Here is a 22507-nt window from a genome sequence, read left to right as displayed (position 1 = left end):
TTTAATAGGAAAGAGAGACAAAAAAGTCAACTGTAAGGTTACCTATAAAACCGAAGATTTTGAAAATATAAGAAAGCACGGAGAGAAGTATTTGTTTTACGAAGTTCAGAAAATAAAGTTGAAAAAAATGTAACGTGTCGCTGGTGTGACACTAAATAAAAAAAATATAAAATATACTATCGCACCATGTAGCCTAATATAAACCAATCTTCTCCTGGTGGTTGTCAATGGTTCGATTATTAAATCAACTTCCACCGCCAGATTCTTGTCTAAAGTGGTCACAACACAACATGGTTTGCACCACAATAATAAGCATGTGAGGTTGCACCAACATTTATTAACCAACATATTTAATAAGACAGATGCTAACTTGTCAAAATTATTGACCCAAGTGATTTAGAATATCTTATTTAAAATGTATATGCATTAAGCTGAAATACCAAATTACAATTTCTCTAGATACTTAAAATCTACACGAGTCCCGGGATGAAGGATGACGGTTAGGTTGTTTTGCATCTGTGGTATAATGCAACGGGTATTTCGGTTATGTCTTTGTGAGTTTGTTATCGTATTTCTCCTTTTGGTCTATAATTTTGGCTTGATTTTGCCTGTTTATTTTTCATATTTGTCTTGCTTGTAGTTTTGTTTTGTGTTTGAGGGTTGTTTTTCCGAATCAGTTGTCTCTGGTTCTTACTAGACCGGTTTTTTAGTATAAGTTTAGCCATTTAGGAAAAAAAAATGACATTAAAAGTTCAGCGTTCTAAGTGTCACTCTCTAAAAATTGTCAACTTTGTTCATCGTATTTTTTATAGACTCACCTTCAAGTAGAGGTGCACAAATCGGTTTTTTTTAAAAAACCGGTTCGGTTATTAACCGGACCGGTTTTTTTTGGCCCGGAAAAAAACCGGTCGGTTAATAACCGGACCGGTTAATAACCGGACCGGTTAATAACCGGTTTTTGTATCTGAAAACCCTAACCGGTCTAACCGGTTAGGACCGGTTTAGAAACCGGTTAGAACCGGTTAATAAACCGGTTTTTTTATTAACCGGTTTTCTAATAACCGGTCTAACCGGTTAACCGGTTTTTTTTTTTTTTTTTGGGGTTTAGGGTTTGGGGTTTAGGGTTTAGTTTGGAAGACCGAAGCCATTCTTTGCTTTCGTTGTTAGGGTTCTTTGCTTGGAAGATTAAAAACACATAACTTTCATTTATAGCTTTTACATTAAAAATACAAACATTAAATCGTTATCGCATATTCGTAACTCAAAAATACAAACATTAAATAATGCTTAGACACGATTACATTAACAACTTGCTGTTTCTTACTCATTATTTGCCTCCATGTTTGCTGTTTCTTTAACTAATTTTCTTCGCTACCCGATCCCGAGCTATTCCTTAGGTAATCGTCGTACGCGGCTTCTTCATCGGTCATTGGTTGAGTGTATCCTTGATTGACCTCGTCTTCATACAAGCCCGCCTCATAGTCCATTTCCCCCTCGAGTGAGCGTTGATGTTGTGCCCTATCTAAAGAGTCCAAGTAATCCTTGTAGCAAATAGACATCTCTACAGCTGGTGGAGTGAGTCGAGTCCTCCTAATCGATATAACCCTGCCAGAAACAGAAAAAGCAGACTCCGAAGCTACCGTGGAAGCTTAGACCGTTAGTAAATCTTTGGCCATGGCGGCGAGGATCGGAAACTCATCCTCCTTACCTCTCCACCAAGCCAGCAAATCAAGACTTCTAAATTCATCCGGAGTCATGTGTTTCACAAAGTTGGTACCACCATACCTTCCAAGTTCACTGCTTGGGGTGTTTACCTTTTGACGTTTACCGGCGTCTTCCCAAATCATGTAGTACATCCCCATTTCAAGGTCGGTTTGGGATTGGGATTGGGCAACAGCTCTTAACGAGTCATGAATTTGGGAAGACGACCCGTATTTTGTAAGGTAAACATCATACATGTTTGACAAGGTGGTGTTGAAAGCATTCTTTAAAGTTTGGTTATAATAGGGGTTTTGATCGTCGTTTAACTCTAGCTCATCACAAATTTTTTCTATTAAAGCTTCAACACCACCAACATTGATGCAAGGGTTTAACGCAGCAGCACATGTCAAAACAGCGGGTAGTTCTTGAAAATATTTTCTAAATTTTTCTTTCATTTTTACACCCATATCAAAATAAGGTGCACCCCTACAATGAAGTTCACTCAACTTTGTGCACATGACAGCAATTTTTGGTAAAGCAATGGGGCTTGTTGGATAGTAAACCCCGGATAAACTAGTTGTGCAAGATTTAAAAATTTGAAGGACCTCCGTAACGATCTCAATCAATAACCAGTTTCTAGGATCGTACGGTGCACATTTACCCCTATTTGACAAAATTTGATGAAACGCAATTAATGATTCTTTTTGTTGGATGGCTTTCTCAAACATATCACAAGTCGAGTTCCATCTTGTTGGACAATCCCAATTTGGCCCCAACCTTGACAATTAGCTTCTACACAAAATTTTTTGTATCTTGAAAATGTTGTATTGTTGCTAAAAACATCTCGTAACATTCTTTTAAAATTGTTTCTTTGCGTTTCGATCACGTTTAACCCATCTTGCACGGCCAAGTTGATAATATGTGCAATGCATCGGCTATGAAAAAACGCTCCATCACAAATAGGTTTATACTTTAATTTTAAATGGCCAACCGCGGCCGTATTGTTGGACGCGTTATCAAACGAAATTGAAAAGATTTTATGTTCAATCTTGTATTGTCGAATGACTTTATCCAAGAGTTTAAAAATATTTCTACCCGTGTGCGGGTAATCAAACAATTGAAATTTAACACCCCGACCGATGGCGGATTATACATCGGGGCGCCACGTATTGTTTCATTACTCGTGACACTATTTGGGTGTCAATATTTAATAAATACATTTTCATTGCGCACGCGCGCGAACACAAATCGTAAAGTAACATAAATCATATCATAACTCAAAATATTCAAATAACATAATTTGTCTTGTTACATTTTAATCTAGGTCCAAAGAAAAAGAAAACATCCTACGTGTCCTTGAGATTCCCAAAAGCAGCTACAGCAAACCTGAACATGTGTTAAAATAAAACGTCAACACTTGCGTGTCGGTGAGAAGTCAAGTTTAATAGATATAAATAGATAATAACAAACACCGCGCGCAACATGTGCATAACTGGGGTTTAACATAGGGTGTAATCAGATTGTGATCAAGCCTAAATAGATCATAGCTCATAGTTCAATCCGTGCTCCCAATCGAGCACAAAAACAAATAATCATACGTGCATGTGTAAACAAAACAAGAAAACCGTAAACGATAGGTCTCCTGTGTTCATCTAATGGATCCATGAAAACTTCGGAATAGGCCGAACAAAGCGGTTAATGATTCACACATACAAATAAACAGCCAAGTAAACGTCCATAACACATGGGGTTTTGCGCACATAAATTTCATAAACAAGTTTAAGACTCAAGTTGTACGATCACATGAACATCCCAAAACGTTAAAAATAAAAGGGGATTAAGTACGAGATTACTCACTTGTAAACGGTGCGTTGAAAGATAATGCAAGAATCCAATTTTTAAACAAGCACAAGTTAACCTATAAATAAGAGGTTATTGGTTTAACGATTGGTTTTTATGTCTTGAATATATGCAGTAAGCATCGATTTTTGTTAACAAAATATATATATTTATATTTACCGAGATTCTGGGCAGAACAGAAGAAAAGACGGAGGCAAAGAGAGGAGTGGCGTTGCTGAGGAACTACGGCAGAGAGCAAAGGGAGAGAGATTGGGGAGTGTTTAAGTGTAGTGTGTGTAGTGTTAATAAACAAGAAATTAGCTTAATTTATAGGAAAACCCAAGGGAACACAATCCCTTGAAAGGGGAAAAGATCTTATCAAATCAAGCAAAAGATATTAAAAAGCACAAGAAACCAAAAGCAAAAGATATCAAAAGATATGCCGGCAGCTGCAGGGGATGGGGAAAAGCTGACAGGTTACAGATCAAAGCATGGGAGGTGTCAGATAAAGCACTGTTCAAGACATGCAAAAGAAGATTTCAAAAGATTATGTCAGTCACTTTTTCTGTCAACCAATAGTATTGGTGCGCATGCAGCGCCGAGAGTGGCTTTTCGGACAGATGTCGGAACTGACCTACAGTGCTCATACAAAAGATAAGATATTTCAAAAGCATACAGGCTAACTTAAACTGAAGAAAAGACTTAAGGTCTAGAGCGAGAAGACTCGAGCGCGCGCGAGGGCGAAGGCAGACAGAGAACAATCCTTAGCGCGCCGCGGGAAGAGCTACAATCCTTAGCGCGTCGCGGGAAGAGCTACCATTCTTAGCGCGCCGCGGGAAGAACTACCATTCTTAGCGCGCTGCGGGAACAGTTCGCCTCGCGTATCGCAGGAACAGTTGGTCTTCGCGCAGACTTCCTTGTAAGGAGTCTGGCGCGTGGAGCTGCGCAGACATCCTTAGGCGGGAAGAACCAAAGGACAAGCAAAGAGTTAAGAGAAAAAGGGGTTCCAGGCTTAAGGGTTAAGCAGAGGGGCGGGACGGCGACAAGAGAGAAAAAGGGAGGCGGGACGGCGGAGAGAAGGAAGAAAGGGACGGGTCGGCGGAAAAGAAATTATTATTATTAGTAAGTAATATAAAAATATCTATATATATATATATGATTTATTTAATGTTAAATTTACAAAGATTAATAATCAAATTTTAAATCATAAAAAGAATCGGATTCGAAAACGGGTACCTGGGTCGGGTCGGATTGGGCAGTTGTCACATGAAACGCAACGGTTCGTTTCATCATTTGCCACGACTCGGGGTCAACCCAATGAGCCGTCACACAAATGTATGAGTCGGGCGAACCATTAGGTACCGACCACACATCCGTTGTTAAGTTTACACCAGTTTGTAAGTTTGAAAAGTATGAAATTAGTTCGGATTTAGCGTTTTTCCATGCTTTAAGACAATCTCTTCTAAGGGTCGAACGACTTACGTGTTGGTAGCGTGGTTGAACATACTTTTGCATCATCTCCGTGAATTGAGGGTTGTCGAAGTGGTTGAAAGGAAGTGTTTGTTGAATCACAAAGTTTGAAAACTGTTGACGTACCGCTTCAAGGTCGTACGTAAACACCGTTCCTTGATTCGTCATCTCCGGCTGCGAACTACTTCCCGATTCGTCCTTCAAGGCCTTGCAAAAGGGCCTTTGTACATGCGCTTTTAAAGTGGAGTTTGCATCTTTGCCATAAAACTTCAAACAATGTTTGCATCGAGCTTTTTGGCTACCGTTAGACATTTCGCATAGGTCGAAATGTTGCCAAACATCTTGGTTTCGTTTCGTGGGGATGACCCGAACGACCGTTTCTCCCGTGTTCGAGGCACCCATGTTGACGGATGAAGCAGCACTTTGGGAGGCCATGATAATCGACTACGAAATAAGAGCGTATGGAGTGGTAATGTGGTATAATTGAGCGTGAGATAACAAAATAATCGCGTATGAAATAAACGTTTAGAGCGTTTGGAGTTGTATAATCGAGTGTGATCTAACCAATACCCAACCTAAACTATATATAGATGTTTGTGGGGGTAAAATGGGGAAAAAAAAAAAACGGTCAAAAAAAAAAACGGCTATATAGCCGTTATACAACGGAAAAAAAACCGGTTTTTAACCGGTTAACCGGTTATAAAAAAACCGGTTAACCGGTTTTTTTATAACGGTCAAAAACCGGTTTATAAAAAAACCGGTTAACCGGTTTTTTTATAACCGGTTATTAAAAAAAACCGGTTTTTTTTATAACCGGTTATAAAGCCGGTTTTGGCTCTAAAACGTGTAACCGATATACAAACCGGCGGTTTGTAAACCGGTCAAACCGGTTTACAAAAAACCGGTTTTCTTAAAAACCGGTTTCCGGTTTAAACCGGCAAACCGGTTCGAGGACCGGTTTTTTTGACCACCTCTACCTTCAAGGGTAACAAAAACGCATGGCAAAGTAGCTATCAGTGACTCAGTGTGGCCTTGCCATGGCATAAGGTGACAAACAAGTAAAAAAGTGACTCAAATACTAAACCGTCCAAGCTTCACTGCTTGCGTTTTGTTAAGACTGGCACAACATGATTTTGTTCAATAATATTTATAAAAAAAATGCAAGGTCTCAAACAATATTTAAATAAATTTACTATTTTCTCAACTATAAATATCAATTGCTAAAATAAATAGATCTTCGTATCATCCATACGTGTAGCAAAATGAGATTTCTTTCTCATGAATCTACTTTCGAATGATAACAGATGAAAGTTTGTCATAAGTTTACCTCATGTTTTTATGACTATTCAATTTGAACGTAGACAACAATTTTTTAATCACACCGTTCTTGTTACGGACCAAAATTCCCACCTTTATTGAGGCAACCGAAGTCCATACAACCCCGATCCACCCATTTTGCCGGATAAAATTTTATTTACTATACAAAAGTGAACCCAATACATTACAATTTAATAACTAAAAGTTTTGTTGCCTTAGGCCAACTGTAGTGGGAACCCCATGGGGCGCCGCCACCAACCACATAGGCACTATCCAGCTCCAACACCATCACACAATTGCCAAGCAAACAAACAAATGGCGTCATGGAGCGCCATGCCCTTTTTAACAAACCCTTAGCGGGTGTTTCTCCACAAGAAAGAATTGGTCATGGAGCGCCATGCCCTTTTTAACAAACCCTTAATGGGTGTTTCTCCACAAGAAAGAATTGGTCATGGAGCGCCATGCCCTTTTTAACAAACCCTTAATGGGTGTTTCTCCACAAGAAAGAATTGGACATTGCGCACTATGCCCTTTTTAACAAACCCCTAATGGGTGTTTCTTCACAAGAAAGAATTGGACATTGCGCATTCCAATGGTTAAAAGCCTCATTGAGCCAAGTTAAAACCATGTCTAAGTTAGAAAACAACCTAATTAAAGCTTTACTCCCTATGTGTCACTTTAACATGACATTTTAACTTGAACAACCACCTTCATGGTTGTAAAAATCACACCAGGCTTTAATTAATTGTTAACCCCTACACCACCGACTAGTCGCAGGTTAATCGGGATTTGGTCAAAATTGAAAATTTTATATATAAAATTTAGTGTGTGTGTGTGTATATATATATACACGCATATTAAAAAAATTAAATATAAATTTCAATCTGAATGATAGCAATAAGCGCTAGTCCCAACCTAGCGCCAAACTCTTATAAATACTTACTCTTGGAATGTAGAGAGCCGGCTACGAACCCCAGCCCGACATCCTGATAGGCCCGAATATATATACTTAAAAAAATAAAAATATGTATTCTTAGTATTTAAATCAAATTACTTGATTAATTTAAAGCCCAAATATTTTTTTTTTCACCTTCCACCAAAAAAATTGCCTAAAGACCATACAACATCGGGTCTAAAAACTTGTTCAGGTAATGATCACCAACACATCCAAGTTAACAAGCTAACAAGCAAAATTCACCATTCAATATAAAACAAAACTTGATTCAAAATAGCAATTAAACATCCAAAGACAATTCATAACAAAAATTGTGCTTCAAAATCATCTTTCAAATAAAATCAATATCTCCTGCCACCACCACCATACCCTCCGGGAATCGCCGCGGCCACCACCCTCGCCTCCTCCTTAAGCACGACACCAGGCAAGTCACTCATCCCAAGTGACGCAAGCAACTCAATAGTCTCCTTATCAACCTCAATGCTATCAACCTTAATAGCAGACTCATCGGGTACAAAATCCATCCTGCGTTCTCTTTCTTCTTCCTGAAGCTTCAATGAGATGCCTCTCACGGGTCCTTTCTGGATACGCTTCATTAAGTGCGTTGAGAACCCGGCGATCTTGTTACGGAGGCGTTTGGATGGGATGATGGCCACTTCTTCTAGAATCTTCTTGTTGGTGTGGAAATCCAGTGTCATTTTCGAGTAGTAGCGTTCGATTACTTGGCGGGATGATTTCTTCACGGTTTTCGTACGGACACGGCCCATGTTTCCGGCGGTGGTGAACGGAGGAGAAGGGTTACGGGGGTAGGGTTTGTGGGAAGAGGTTAATGGTTTATAGATTTGGGATATTGGGCTTGTTTTGGACTATGATTGGGCTTAGTGTTAAGTTTACCCATTTTAATAAAATCTTTTAATAAAGGGTGGTTAAATTGAATTTTTATTATAAATCAGAGAGAAATATGGAGAGACTTTGTATATTATTAAATGAGAAGTAGTCTTTTATGTTCATACATAAGACTTTTATGTTCACACACACACATATATATATATATATATATATATATATATATAAGAATATAACCACAACTAACTATCATAACTACCATACACACAGAATGTATATATGATTTTATAACACTCTCCCTCATATATACATTACCGTTCATTATAAATTATTAACAACATGCTTCAGGATGATGTTAATTAGGTACTTCAGGACCTATGAATAAACTGACACTTCTGGATCAGTTATGCTGCCTCGTTAAAAAACTTACTAAGAAAACCCAATGGGACAAAACTTAGTCAAGGAAAAGAGTACAGTGTGTATAGTGCTCCCCCTCAATTTAACTAACGTCTTTCAATCTTTGAAGTCTGATCATTTGTGATAACTTCTCGAAACTGCTTCTAGGTAAAGATTTTGTGAATAAGTCAGCTAGTTTGCCACTTGACTTGATCTGACGAACTTCAATTTCACCTTCTTTCTGCAAGTCATATGTTGAGAAGAACTTTGGTGAGATGTGCTTTGTTTTGTCACCTTTGATGTAGCCTTCTTTGATTTGAGCTATACAAGAAGCATTGTCTTCCTAGATAACTATCGGCTCTTTATTGATTTTTCTAATCCGCATGCTTCTTGTATGTGATTATTCATTGACCTTAACCATACACATTCTCGACCGGCATCATATAGTGCTATCAATTCTGTTTGAGATCTTGCTTTATGTGAATCTAATAGATAACCAATATTAGCATACCCAACATGCTGGGACTTGTTATTCTTTTGATAGGAAAGACCTAAGTCTTGTGTCCCGTGAAGATATCGAAATATATGTTTTGTTCTAGTCCAATGTCTACGTGTTGGATTCGAGATGTATCTTGCTAGTACATGTACCACGAATGCAATATCAGGTCTCGTGTTATTTGCAAGATACATAAGGGCACCGATTGCGCTTAAGTATGGTACTTCTGGACCAAGTACTTCTTCTCCCTCTTCTTGAGGGCGGTATGGATCTTTATGTGAATCCAGCGGTCGATGAACCATAAGTACGCTAAATGGATGGCCTTTTAGTCGTATTGAAACAAACTAACATCTTCTGGATGTAGTTTGACTGGTGGACGAATGTGCCATTGCACAGATGCTCGAACTGCAGGCCGAGGCATAATTTTGTCAAGCCAAGATCTTTCATTTCAAATTCTTTCTTTAATAATTGAGCAGCTTTCTCTATCTCTTCAGGAGATCCTATTATGTTGATATCATCAACATAAACTGCTATTATGGTAAACTTTGAGTATGTTCCTTTTATAAAGACATACGGACTGATCAATTACATCAGCCCATAAAATATTGGGTCGGGTCATAAATGTATGTGTTTATAAGTCTCCCCCTCATACATTTATATTATACACTATCAACATTATACTACTGGATAATGTTGGCTCGGTTCTTCTGGACTGATATTAACTAATACTGGTAGATTAGTTACGTTGCCTCTTGTAATTGTTGGATCATTGACCTTTATAAGTGAAAGCGTATCGGAATTATAGCCGAGCTCAGTGCAAGACTGATGGATATCCTGCATAAACATAACATAAGACTCCATATTTTCTTTATGGAACAAATCCATGTCTTGAGTCCTTTAAGGATATTAACTTATCAGTTAATATGCTTAATGATGTTGTCTCGCTAAAAACCTTGCTAGGAAAACCCAGTGGGACAAAACCATAGCTAAGGGGAAAAAAATCGTGCATCGCGTATTGTACATAACAAACAACATGTTAAATAAAACTATGTTTCACTAGCACATATATTGAGAAAGCAATGCTAATATCGTGATATTTATAAGATACATTAGGGCATTGATCACGTTTAACCATGGTACTTCTGGACCAAGTACACATTAGCCCTCTTTTAGGATCCATATGTATATATATAGCAATCAACCAATCACGAGTGTGCTTAGTGAATCAACTTTATCCATTATCAAAATATGTTAACATCTTCAGGATGTAATTTGATTTACAGATAAATATGCAATTACGCATATACTCGAGCTGCTGGTCGAGGATTAATTTAGTTGCGTCAAGTTATTGCATATCAAAATTTTCTCTTAAATAGTTCGACAGAGTCTCTCGATGATGTAGGACATCATCACTATAAACTGCGATTATATGAACTTTTAAGAGTGAAATTATGATAAATGCATACGATTCATTTGACCAAACTCATACCCTTTATTAAGATGTCTATAGAGTCGTTCGTACCACATACGACTAGTTTTATTGAGACCGTATAAAAATCTTAGATTCATATCTCGGGGTATTGTTTTTAATGCTTCAGGAATTTTTATCCATACAAGGATATTCATGTATATGTAATGTTCAATTGTCACGTACAAATATACAGTGATAACATACATAACTTTTATCTGAAGTCCTTCTAAAATTGCGAGGCTGATTAAAACATCTAATGGTTATCGCATTCACTACAGGGGAATACGTTTCCTCATAATCAACTTCTGGATTTGGGAAAACAACCATTGTGTTACAACTCGTGTCATACATCGCAAATCTCATTATTTTCATTCCTTTTTATTTTAAGGACACCCATTTATAACTTAATGGTTTGACGTCTACGGGTGTTCGAACTACAGGTTCAAAAACACTTTACTTGTCATACAATTCTTGTTTAGCCTTAGGGGCATCTTGCCATTTTTGCAGTCATCTCTATGTATATACTCTTACAGAGTTTTAGATTTGTAATCTTTCTCATCGATTACATCTGTAGCTATAACATATGCAAGTATTCATTAGCGCGCGTTTCATGTTGGTTCCATATTGTACCTTTGTACATAATTTGTAGATATCTCATATCGATTTAGTACCGGTGTTTCTTCTGGAACTTTATAGATTATATTAGTCTCTTCTAGGAAATTTACCTCTTCCAAGGTTTTATTATTTCTTTGTAGAAATATATTAGTCTCTTCTGGGACATTTACCCAAACATGGTATTATGTTAATAACCTCTTATATGGTTTTACAAGTAACCTCTTCTAGGGTTACACCAACTGTATTACGTTGCTCATTTGATTTTTGTGGGTTTTATCTTTGGAACCAATTTGTCTTCCACGTGATCTTTGTATTTTAATCTTATTTTGATTACTTTAATTCGAGCAAATGAATTTGATACCGGTGTGTGTGACATTATCACTCTATATGTGTTTTATGAATGCATCTAGTAACTCTTTAGTTACTTTTTATAAATGTATGACATATTTGACTTCAGATTTATATTGATCTCTTCCGGGATCTAAACATGATATTTGTGATGCATTTCATATTATTTCATATATAACCAGACTTTTCATTTATTCTTATCTCTCCCTAAGACTAGGAACATTGTTTCATTAAAATGACAATCAACATGCCTTACTATAAACATGTCTCCTGTCAATGGTTCTAAATATTTAATTATAGACGGAGAGTTAAAACTAATGTAAATGCCCAGTCGTCTTTGGGGTCCCATAATAGTACGTTGTAGGGGCGGTATTGGTACATATACCGCACAACCAAAAATTCTTAGGTGGGACAGACATGGTTCTCTCCCGGAGACCAGTTGTAATGGGGAATATCGCTATCTATCAGGCATTCATCACCAATCATAGCTCTTCTGGAGCTAGCATATATATTTCTTCAGGAAATAAAAATAAAGAAAACGAATTGAAACTTGTTACAAACTTGAATCATAAAATATATTTCGGTAAATATACGCTTTTAGTTATTATGAGTACTGGGGAGCACTTTGTATTATTTAGCACTATAGATAATTTAGCACATCATTACATTATATAAATGACCTACCTATTTTGTCATCAATGTTTATTTGAGTAGTAACTTCTAGTTACTCATTATGATATTAGGTTATTAATAATTAGAACTTTAAAAGTATAAGTTCCCATATAATAGTTTGTATCCAATCGATCTTATAAGTGATTCCATTGTGACACAATACCAAATACCTTTATATGAAACATATCTGATTCTCTTCTTTAGATTAGTTATGATAGGGAATATTTGCTATCAACAGTTGGGTATTATTTGATTAGTACGGCTATGCCCCAAAAATTACCACATTCGCTTCAGGAAATGACTGCCGCTTGATAAGTTTGTATGATATCTAAGTAGAAACTTTTTGAAGGGCGACCAACTTCTGGTGGTCAAAATTATCTTTGATTTACTTATGTAATGAGATGTCGAGGACAACAAACTTATATTTAGAAAATTCACACATCTGTTTTAATCATATATATATATATATAGGGTTAGTTTCATTTGAGAACTCAAAAAAAGTTAAGAACTTTTAGGAACTCTTAAAAACCAAATATATTTTTAACTTTTTTTATATATTAACATTATTTGAGACATGTTTTATCATATTTATAAAAAAAATTTTGATTACATATATAAATCACAAGTTATACATGTGTAAAATTTATGTGATAAAAATCTACACATGTGTAAAAAAAAACATAGATATGCGTAAAAAAAACTAATTTTAATAATTGAAATCGTAAATATAGATGTCAAAAGTGATAAAACTACACTTAAATAACATTAAAATACAAAAATTTTTGTAAAAAATGTTAGTTATTAAGAGTTCCTTCAAGTTCTTAAATAATTTAAGAGTTCTCAAATGATACCAATCCTATATATATATATATATATATATATATATATATATATATATTCATATACATATGCATATGGGATTATGCTTTCTTACAATTATATAATCATTTTATGGGTTATATTTAATACAATTATATTCATAGCATATAATCATTTAATAGCATGTTCATGAAGATTGAGTTAAACTTACCAATATTTTGAGTGACGGTTTATATGGCACAATTCATGCCAAGCCAATTAAATTTGAGTGACGGTTTATATGCTTTCATTCCAGTTTCTTTTAATTTCGATTACTACAACCACACGCACCAATATTTTTTTCATAACGGTCACTCTTTAGTAACCGTCTTCACTTTTCTTGATCGTAACTGTCGGTCTTCATGGTATCCAAACTGGAAAACCGTCGTCGCTGAATTGTTGAACAGTATGAAGAACAAACGCATGATGCTGGCTCCCGTTTGTTTTCATGTTTTCTACTGTCAGTTTCACACTGTCGTCAACTTTTCCGTTCGTAACTTTCGCCAGTAGTTAGCAACCGTTAGTCAATAACTCCGATAGATCCCATCGTAGTATCGTACTATCGAGAATCTGTATGTTCGGTTCTGCAACAGCAGTCACTCGAAATTCCTTCACCGGAACCATCCGGGCTCTAAAAGACCACCAATTTACTTTTCCGGTTATCGGAGTGTTTTAATTTTATGAATTTGTTTCAATGAATGATCGTTGATGATGTTCTTGACCCTTTATCATAAAAAAAATTGGGTTATGAAGACTTATATTTATTTCTGCATGGATATTTAACAATCAAATCATATGGATGTATACTTGTTAATTGTTATGGTTGTGATCCCTTTTGTCGTGAATATGTATGTTTTTATTTTGGTTGAGTATGATAATTTATGTCGACATATTTGATTGTTTCTGGTGCTTCTTATTTTGAAGCATTTTCAACCACGGTTCCGTGGATTTTATTTCTTCAACCAAAATCTAATTTGTGGCATTCTAATTTCTAAGTAATGTAAAACAGAGAGTGTAATGTTTAGTACCCGGATTGAAGAGATGTTTTGAAACTTCCCGTGGCCAAGAAACCATGAAATTTGATTTAGTTACTCTTAATGCGGGAAGGGCTGATGAATCTGTGTAGATAACAAATTCGTACCGGATTGAAGAACGTGATGATCTTGAGCGATTTCGTGCTGATAACGTATTATAAATCAGAGAGAAATATGGAGAGACTTTGTATATTATTGAATAAAGAAGTAGTATTTTATGTTCATACATAAGACTATATATATATATATAAAAGAATATAACCACAACTAACTACCATATACACATAATGTATATATGATTTTATAACAATTTTAAAGATATTTCGGTGCTATTTTTTTGGCTTTGAATTTTTTGTTTTAGGTTTAGGTTCAACTCGGTTTTAGTGATTTAGGTTTTGTCATTATAGCTTGAAAATTTTTGGAAAAAACTTGACCGAAAATAATGAATGTGGGCGTTTGTTGTTAATTAATACCAGTATTACACATTCCGGGCTAATATATTTGAGTTACATATTTACGAAATTCTTATAAATTACTTGAGAAAAATAAAAAAATGAAGATTTTATAGGTTCATGTGTTTTTGTTTTCTGTTACATGCCCAAAATTAAACTGTAAATTCAGTTTTTACAAAATATAAAACCACAACAATCAGGTTTGTTTTTTCGGTTTCGAACAAAATTTACCGTTTCGTGCACCTCCTAGTTTATGTCGTAAAAATAAGATTTTCAAAGTCAAACGTGTTCAAGTAGGAGTTGTACTAGGGTAACCATGTGGGAAGTCACTATTAGGAATTTAAAAAAAAAAAAAACCCATAACCTCCTTGAATGCAATGTGGACGACATTGTTGTAGGATAGTGCGGCTATTACAAATAGTATAACTGTATAAGAGCCCTTCTAGTGGCATCGCATGCTGAGGCAAACATTATTGAAGATGATGGGTCTTCATCGTCGGGGGGGGGGGACCAACAAAGAGCTCATTGTGGTGTTGGTATGAGAAACGAGATGCTACAACTATGACCGGTTAACATAAATGATGTTAATTTGCCATTGCCACTAGTAAGACTATATGTACTTGTTAAAAATTAGGGCGTTAAATGGTTACGTGGTTGTCATGTATCTCGCTAAAACCAATACGTATTTGGTGATTTTAGCACTAAAATGTTTGTCCGCCATTCCCTTGGCGGCGCCAGTGTCTAAAAAGTTGTGGGCCTCACTTTATATGAAGTTATGAACCAATCAATTGTGATTTTTAATATCAAGTAAATATTGTGTCATGCATTTTTTAACTTGGTATAATATAATTGATTTAATGTAATGATTAACAGACACAGGATGTTTTAACATGTAGGGTTGTAAACGAATCAAACGAACACAAGCAAGGTCTTGTTCATGTTTATTCGTTAAAAAAATAATATGCTCACGAACGGTTTACGAACACTTACCAAACGAGATTTTATGTTCATGTTCGTTCATTAAGAAAATTAATGTGTTCACGAACACAAATAAAATCGGTAAAGCCTGGAGATTGAGACCGGTGTATTCATCAATGTGAATAATGAAAACCTGTAAACGAATCGAGTGAACACGGACAAGGGCATGTTCGTATTCGTTCATTTAACTCTAAAAAACACGAACACTTAATCGAACAAATATTTATGTTCATGTTCCTTTATTTAAAAATAGACATTTGTGTTCATTTGTTTAAAATCTAAACGAGCATAATTGAACAAAGATAAACGAACATGTATGAACAAATGTAAATGAACACAAATATAAACGAACTTAAATGAACACAAATTAACAAATATAAAATCTTTAAGCAGATGACCTATTCAGATAATATTTAATTATTTTCTATTAATACATAAAACGAACATAAATAAACAAACATAAACGAACGCTCATTAACATAAATGAATGACCGAAGCATATGTTCATATTCGTTCGTTTATTAAATAAACAAATATAAACAAACTTCTTGTCGAACGGTTCACAAATAATTCATCAAGCATTCGGTTCGTTTAGATGCATATTAAGATGTCTATCACATTAACCTCGTTCAAAATGTTTCCTAAACAATTTAATTTGGGTTTGAAATACTAGTTCTAGAACTTTTAAATCACTTGATTGAGATTTCAATTAATTTATATTAAAATATTACTATACGAGAATGATACTGTTTAATATTTTTCCTACACAAATAATTCCATCTATAAGTATTATATTAGAACAAAAATGCATCAGGTATATTATACGAATTTTTTTAGTAAAAACTATTATGTTTATTGAATAATTAAGATTAAGTAAATAAAAATGATTAAGCATTAATTGTGATTAGTTAAAACCATTACACTTGATCTAAAATAGGTTTGAGTGAAATTATTTTTGCCTACATGATATATAGGTGTCATTTTAATTAAATAATTAGTTAAAACTACTACACATAGTCTAAGCAAGAGCTATTGTTAATAGCACTATACGCGGCGTACTAGTGGGTTTTTCTAGAAAAACCCACCATATTTGTCTTATTATGTTATTTTGTCTGAAAGTCAGAGGGAGCGTATAACAATATACACCGCCTCTGATATTTTTTTAAATTTATTATTTGTTATTATTATTGTTGTTGTTATTATTATTATTATTTATTATTATTATTATTATTGTTGTTGTTGTTTATTAATTATTATTGTTGTTGTTATTATTACTGTTATAATTCAGATAAGGGTGCTGTAATATCTCGAATTTCGTATTTGTATTCGTTTAAGTTTAAACTGATTTGGGATCGTAATTCAGATCTTTCGAACTATTTAAAACTTGTATTTATTGGTATTTAACTTGGTTTAACTTATTTTATAATTTCATAACTTTTAATTATGCCAAATGGCCCTTAAAAACCTTTAAAATCGCTTAAAAAGGCTAAAAATCGCATTTTCAGGAACTACAGGGTAAGTTGCCTTCTTCAATATTGTAGATTTTTATTTGTAGAACAAAATCCCTCAATCAATTTTGCCTATTGAGGTCAATTGGACTCAAACCCGTTTAAGGGCATAATAGTCAAGATCTTTGACTAGTCAATTTCTCATGCTTCTGGTCGGAACCGACTTCCGATCTAGAAGACTTTTATTTTTGTAACAAAATATTAAGGCTACTGACAAAAACCGACTTTCGACTCGCTGTTCAGATTCTGGTCAGTACCAGCTCGCTTAAACGTTTAATTTAACATAACCGGAGTTCTATACATCCGTTTGGATCGATTCCAGCGGCATTAAGTTAGTAAAATAGGGGAATGACAAAACTCACCTTAGATGGAAGGCAAGTGATTAATAATTATAATAAACAAACTACGATTCTAAACGAGTCGTCCACTAACGCGTCGAACGAGATAATAATCAGAACCTGAAACTTTAAGATATGATAATATAAGTAAAAACGAACTTTATGCCGCTGGAATCAATCCAAACGGATGTTTAGAACTCCGGTTATGTTAATAACAACAACAATAATAAATAATAATAATAATAACAATAATAATAACAAATAATAAATTAAAAAAATAAATATAAGAGGCGGCGTATAGGGCTATACGCCGCCTCTGACCTTCAGTCAGAAAAACATAATAAGACAAAATTGGTGGTTTTTTCTAGAAAAACCAACCAATACGTCCCGTATAGAGCTATAAACAACGTATTTGTTGGTTTTTATAGTAAAAGGGGGGATGGCTGTAGAAAACCTCTTGTTAATAATCATTTAGAAAGAATAATTGAAATACTTAACCAAATCAATGCTCATTTGTTTGTTTTTGAAATACAACACGTATAAGAAAAATATCATCAAAATGTTCTTGTTAACCAATAAAAAGCTTTAAAGGCATTTATTTTTATATTACAAGATTATTGTTGGCAACGATGGTACAATACATTTATTTTATTGATCTTATTGAATATCTATGCGCGTAATTATGCGTATATGCTTAGATATCCCAATTCAAATATTCTTTGGGTACTGAAACAAGTTGAATGATGGATTCACAATGCTAAATCCACCATCGATAAACAAGTTGTGCCCGCTAATGTACTTGGCCTCATCGCTCACCAAAAATAGGGCTGCTTTAGCAACATCATCAGTTTTAAGTGTCACACCTTTGAGATTTGCGTGTAAGTTCGCCATGCTTTCCACACTTTCCATATCCATCCTAAGAAAACTCGTGGCCATTTGTGTGGCTATTGCGTGAGGTGACAAACAATTGACTCGAATGCCGAATTGTCCAAGCTCTACGGCTAAATTCTTGGTTAAACCTGTTACATCATGCTTTGCACAAGTGTAAGCATGTGTAGTCGCACCACCAATATTTGAAGCAGAGCTAGCCATTGATAATATTGAGCCCGACCTTGCTGGAACCATAACCCTAGCAGCATGTTTCATGCCTAGAAACACGCCTGTGACGTTAACACTAAGCACACGTTCAAAGTCAGATTTTTCGTTGTCGATGACACGTTCCTTGTAAGGATCCATTATCCCTGCATTATTGAACATGATGTCGAGTTTTCCAAATATGTCAACTGCAGTATCCACTGCATTTTTAACATCTTCTTCGTTGGTTACATTGCAATGGACGTATATCGAGTTTGATAAACCTATAGCTTCACAAACTGCTTGTCCGAGTTGATCTTGAATGTCTGCTATGACAATTTTTGCACCATGTTCAGCAAAGAGTTTAGCGGAACACTCCCCAATACCGCTTGCTGCTCCGGTTATCAATACTACCTTTCCCTCTAGTCTATAATAGTTGTATCAAAGAACTTCATAATCATAAAATTTAGTTATTCATACATACTCAATTACGCTCAAGGAAAAGCATTTTTGCTTATCAACAATTTCAACATTCTTAATATAATCATAACCTAGAACATTTATTTAAACAAACACATTATAATTACACAATTAGAATGGTTTATGTTAACGATGGGGGGTTTAGTCCAATTGGCAAAGCCATCGGAGTTAGGTGTTAGTATGCTATAGCCCCCCCCCCCCCCCCCCCCGGTCAAAGGCGGATTTGGAGTGTAATTTGGCCGTTAAAAAGAAAATAAATATTATCTTATTACAAAGAAAGATCTAAGTAAAGTGTAATCTTCGTCCTTGTGGTTTGGCAGATAATGTGAATTTAGTCCAAAAAAAATTATTTTTTGCATATGGACCACCCACGTTTCCCAATTCTTGCCAATTACATCCAAATCACTAACCTCGTTAAATTTAATCGTTAAGTCAGGGTTAGACATGTCTTTTCACTCTTTCTTTATTCTATGAGTAAAGTGCCAAAATCGTCCCTGAGGTTTGGTCATATTTGTGAATTTCGTCCAAAAATATTTTTTTCGTACATAGACCCTCGATTTTTCCCAACCGTTGCCAATTTCATCCAAATTATTAACTCGGTCTAAATTCAATGTTAACTTAGGGGTGTTATCGTCCTTTTACATGTTTGTTTACTTTATTATTATTAGTATTATTAGGAAAATTGGTTTTAAATAATCCCAACTATCACCTATTGGCAAATAACAGGCCCAACTTTGCACTTGACTGGTGGCGGTCCTAACTAAAGGGGTATTTGTTTTTAACGGGCCGCGACTAAAGGATGTTAACCCCGTTAGTGATTTGTTGACGTTGACCTTCTTCTCCGGCCGGAAACCTGCAACTCGCCTCCATTTTCCCTAATATCGTTACACCTTCTCTCTCTCTCTCTCTATCTTCCCCTTATACGAAACCTAACCGATGTGTCACCATTGTTGTCTCCGGCGAAGTCCACCCTCGTCAATCGCCATCATTCGAGGTAATTGACACTTCATTCGACTCGTTTTGACCCCCTTAACAAAAGCCCTATGCTTATTTTGTAGATCGTGTAGCATTGATTTCAAATTTTTGAAAATAAGATCGGGTTTGGTATCTAGGGATTGGTCATGGAATAAGATGTAATGTACTTCATTTTCAAATTTCCGATGTGTTTTGAAGAGAGAGGGAGACGGTGTGATGATATTAGGGAGAATGGAGGCGAGTTGCAGGTTTCCGGCCGGAGAAGAAGGTCCACGTCAGCAAATCACTAACGGGGTTAACATCCGTTAGTCGCGGCCCGTTAAAAACAAATACCCCTTTAGTTAGGACCGCCACCAGCTAAGAGCAAAGTTGGGCCTGTTATTTACCAATAGGTGATAGTTGGGATTATTTAAAACCAATTCTCCTTATTATTATTATTATTATTATTATTATTATTATGTGTTTGTTCGATGACATATATAACATCTCACGATTCCTATGTTTGAATCCAATATAGTATCTGTTTGTTTATTCTTTTTTATGTTTAGTCATATAAAGGGTTTAGCTCAGTGTAATAATAATAACAATGTAAACAAATTGAACGAAATTGGTAACAATTGGGAAACATCGAGGGTCCAATTGCGAAAAAAAATATTTTTGGACGAAATTCGCAAATGTGACCAAACTTCAGGGACGATTTTAGCGCTGCACTCATGTAATAAAAAAAGAGTGAAAAGACTTGTCTGCCCCTGAGTTAACGATTCAATTTAATGGAGTTAGTAATTTGGATGTTATTGGCAAGAATTGGGAAACGTGAAGGGTCCATATGCAAAAAATAAACTTTTTGGACTAAATTCGCATTATTTGCCAAACCACAAGGACGAAAATGACACTTTACTCGAAAGATCTACATATATTTTCATACAGAAGTCTTGAAAGAACTATGTGTGTGTATATTTATCTATAATATATATAAACGAAACCCCTAAAATCCTATGTGTCGCGATGTGGTCGCTCCCCCCTTTTATGGAAGCCACCAGATTGCTTGATTTTTAAATGAAGACATCTCATTGATTTAACCCAAATTCATGGGTATGGGTCTTACCAAAACCAGATAGCTCTTAAACGGGTTATAACATCTCATTAAATTAAAAATTAATCTTACCAGTTATTTGATGTGAAAATCCTATAAAATAGGGATATACTAAAATTTAATATCCAATTTAAAAAGAAAAAGATATTATTTATAATTAATAAACAATTTTATAGTAAAAACATAAGCGGGTCATGGGTCACCAAATCCAGATAGCTTTTAAACGGGTTATAACATATCATTTATTTATGAAACCCTTTCATCATCAAACCCTAAGTATATTATTAACTTTTTTACAATAAAGAAATTAAAATCCAAAAAATAAATATTAAAAAACGAAAAATGTAAAACAGCCATTCTCTCAAGCCATCAGATTGCTTTATTTGTAAATGAAGGTTTCTCACGCATTTGACCCGAATTCACGGGTAAAGGTCTCACCAAACCCAGATAGCTCTTACACGGGTTATAACATTTCACTATATTAAAAATTAATCTCATCAAATATTTGATATGAAAATCTTATAAAATAGGGATATACTAAAAATTAATATCCTATTTTATTAAAAAAAAGATATTAATTACAATTAAGAAACAATTTTATAAGAAAGAAAATAAATGGGTAATGGGTATCACCATACTCAGATAGCTTTTAAATCGGATTATAACATATCATTTATTTGTGAAACCATTTCATCATCAAACTTCAAGTATATTAATTATTAACTTTCTTACAATAAATAAAATTAAAATCCAAATATACATATATAAATATTAAAAACGAATAATGTAAAACACCCCCCGTAATACGGGGATAAAATCTAGTATATATATATATATATATTATAAAAATGTCTTATAAGATCTATAAATGTTTTTATATAAAAGTCGTGAAGTGTTAGAACCATGATGTACCGAACTCAATAAAAAGGCTCCCTAACAAATATACAATGGGTTAGACTAGCATACTACCCCTATAAACAACATATGATGCCCAATTTATGAAAAAAAAAAACAAAAAAAAGTAATAAAAAAGAGGCTTTGCTATCATGAAGTCTAGAATTTTATATTCGACAATGGAAAATTGGTGATGATAATTATATATGATAATTTAAAAATAGAACCTTTTTGAAGTAGCTGCCATTGGCTTCAAAAGACAAAAGGATGATTGAATCGGCTCGAAATGGAAATCATAGACTAGAGTAGAGATTAAAGAGCTACTAATATATACATACCTGAAGTGGAGTGACATTTAGACAAACCAATCTTTTACTGGTGGTTGTAGTTGGTTTGAAGAATACACAAAATAATTGTGGCCAAAAATGAATACTGAGTCAATTTTTTGATATAGTCAGGTCAACGTATTTCGGAATCTCAAGCAATACTAACTTCGGATTTTATTCATAAAACAATGGGAAAATAACTTGTGTACAAGGTACTTGTATAAGTAGTGGTACACTCAGAATAAACACAAGCATAGTATCTTAATTTTACTTAAATTTTATTAATTCAAAAAATATTTACAATTTTGACCTCTTATGACAAGCTACTTTATTCAACTTCATTCTTTTTTATTTTCTTTGCGTATGTTTTA

At 34.8% G+C, this 22507-nt stretch overlaps 2 protein-coding genes across 2 annotated transcripts; both read right to left on the bottom strand.

Moving 5' to 3' along the window:
- Nucleotides 1-7606: 7606 nt before the first annotated feature.
- Nucleotides 7607-8059, bottom strand: LOC143598408 (small ribosomal subunit protein eS17-like). The gene has a single exon (XM_077076631.1). The coding sequence runs from the start codon at nt 8047-8049 to the stop codon at nt 7624-7626; it is 426 nt and encodes a 141-aa protein (XP_076932746.1). The 5' UTR covers nt 8050-8059; the 3' UTR covers nt 7607-7623.
- Nucleotides 8060-18002: 9943 nt separating this feature from the next.
- Nucleotides 18003-22086, bottom strand: LOC143598405 (secoisolariciresinol dehydrogenase-like). The gene is made up of 2 exons (XM_077076630.1): nt 22038-22086; nt 18003-18795 (listed from the first exon to the last, which is right to left on the bottom strand). The coding sequence occupies exons 1-2, from the start codon at nt 22055-22057 to the stop codon at nt 18003-18005; spliced, it is 813 nt and encodes a 270-aa protein (XP_076932745.1). The 5' UTR covers nt 22058-22086.
- Between the last annotated feature and the right edge of the window lie 421 nt (nt 22087-22507).

This window comes from Bidens hawaiensis, unplaced genomic scaffold (genome assembly GCF_021521415.1).
Source record: "Bidens hawaiensis isolate Kalapana, Puna unplaced genomic scaffold, B.hawaiensis_p1.1 tig00050094_1, whole genome shotgun sequence".
NCBI lineage: Eukaryota > Viridiplantae > Streptophyta > Magnoliopsida > Asterales > Asteraceae > Bidens > Bidens hawaiensis.
This window is presented reverse-complemented; position numbering and strand designations above follow the sequence as displayed.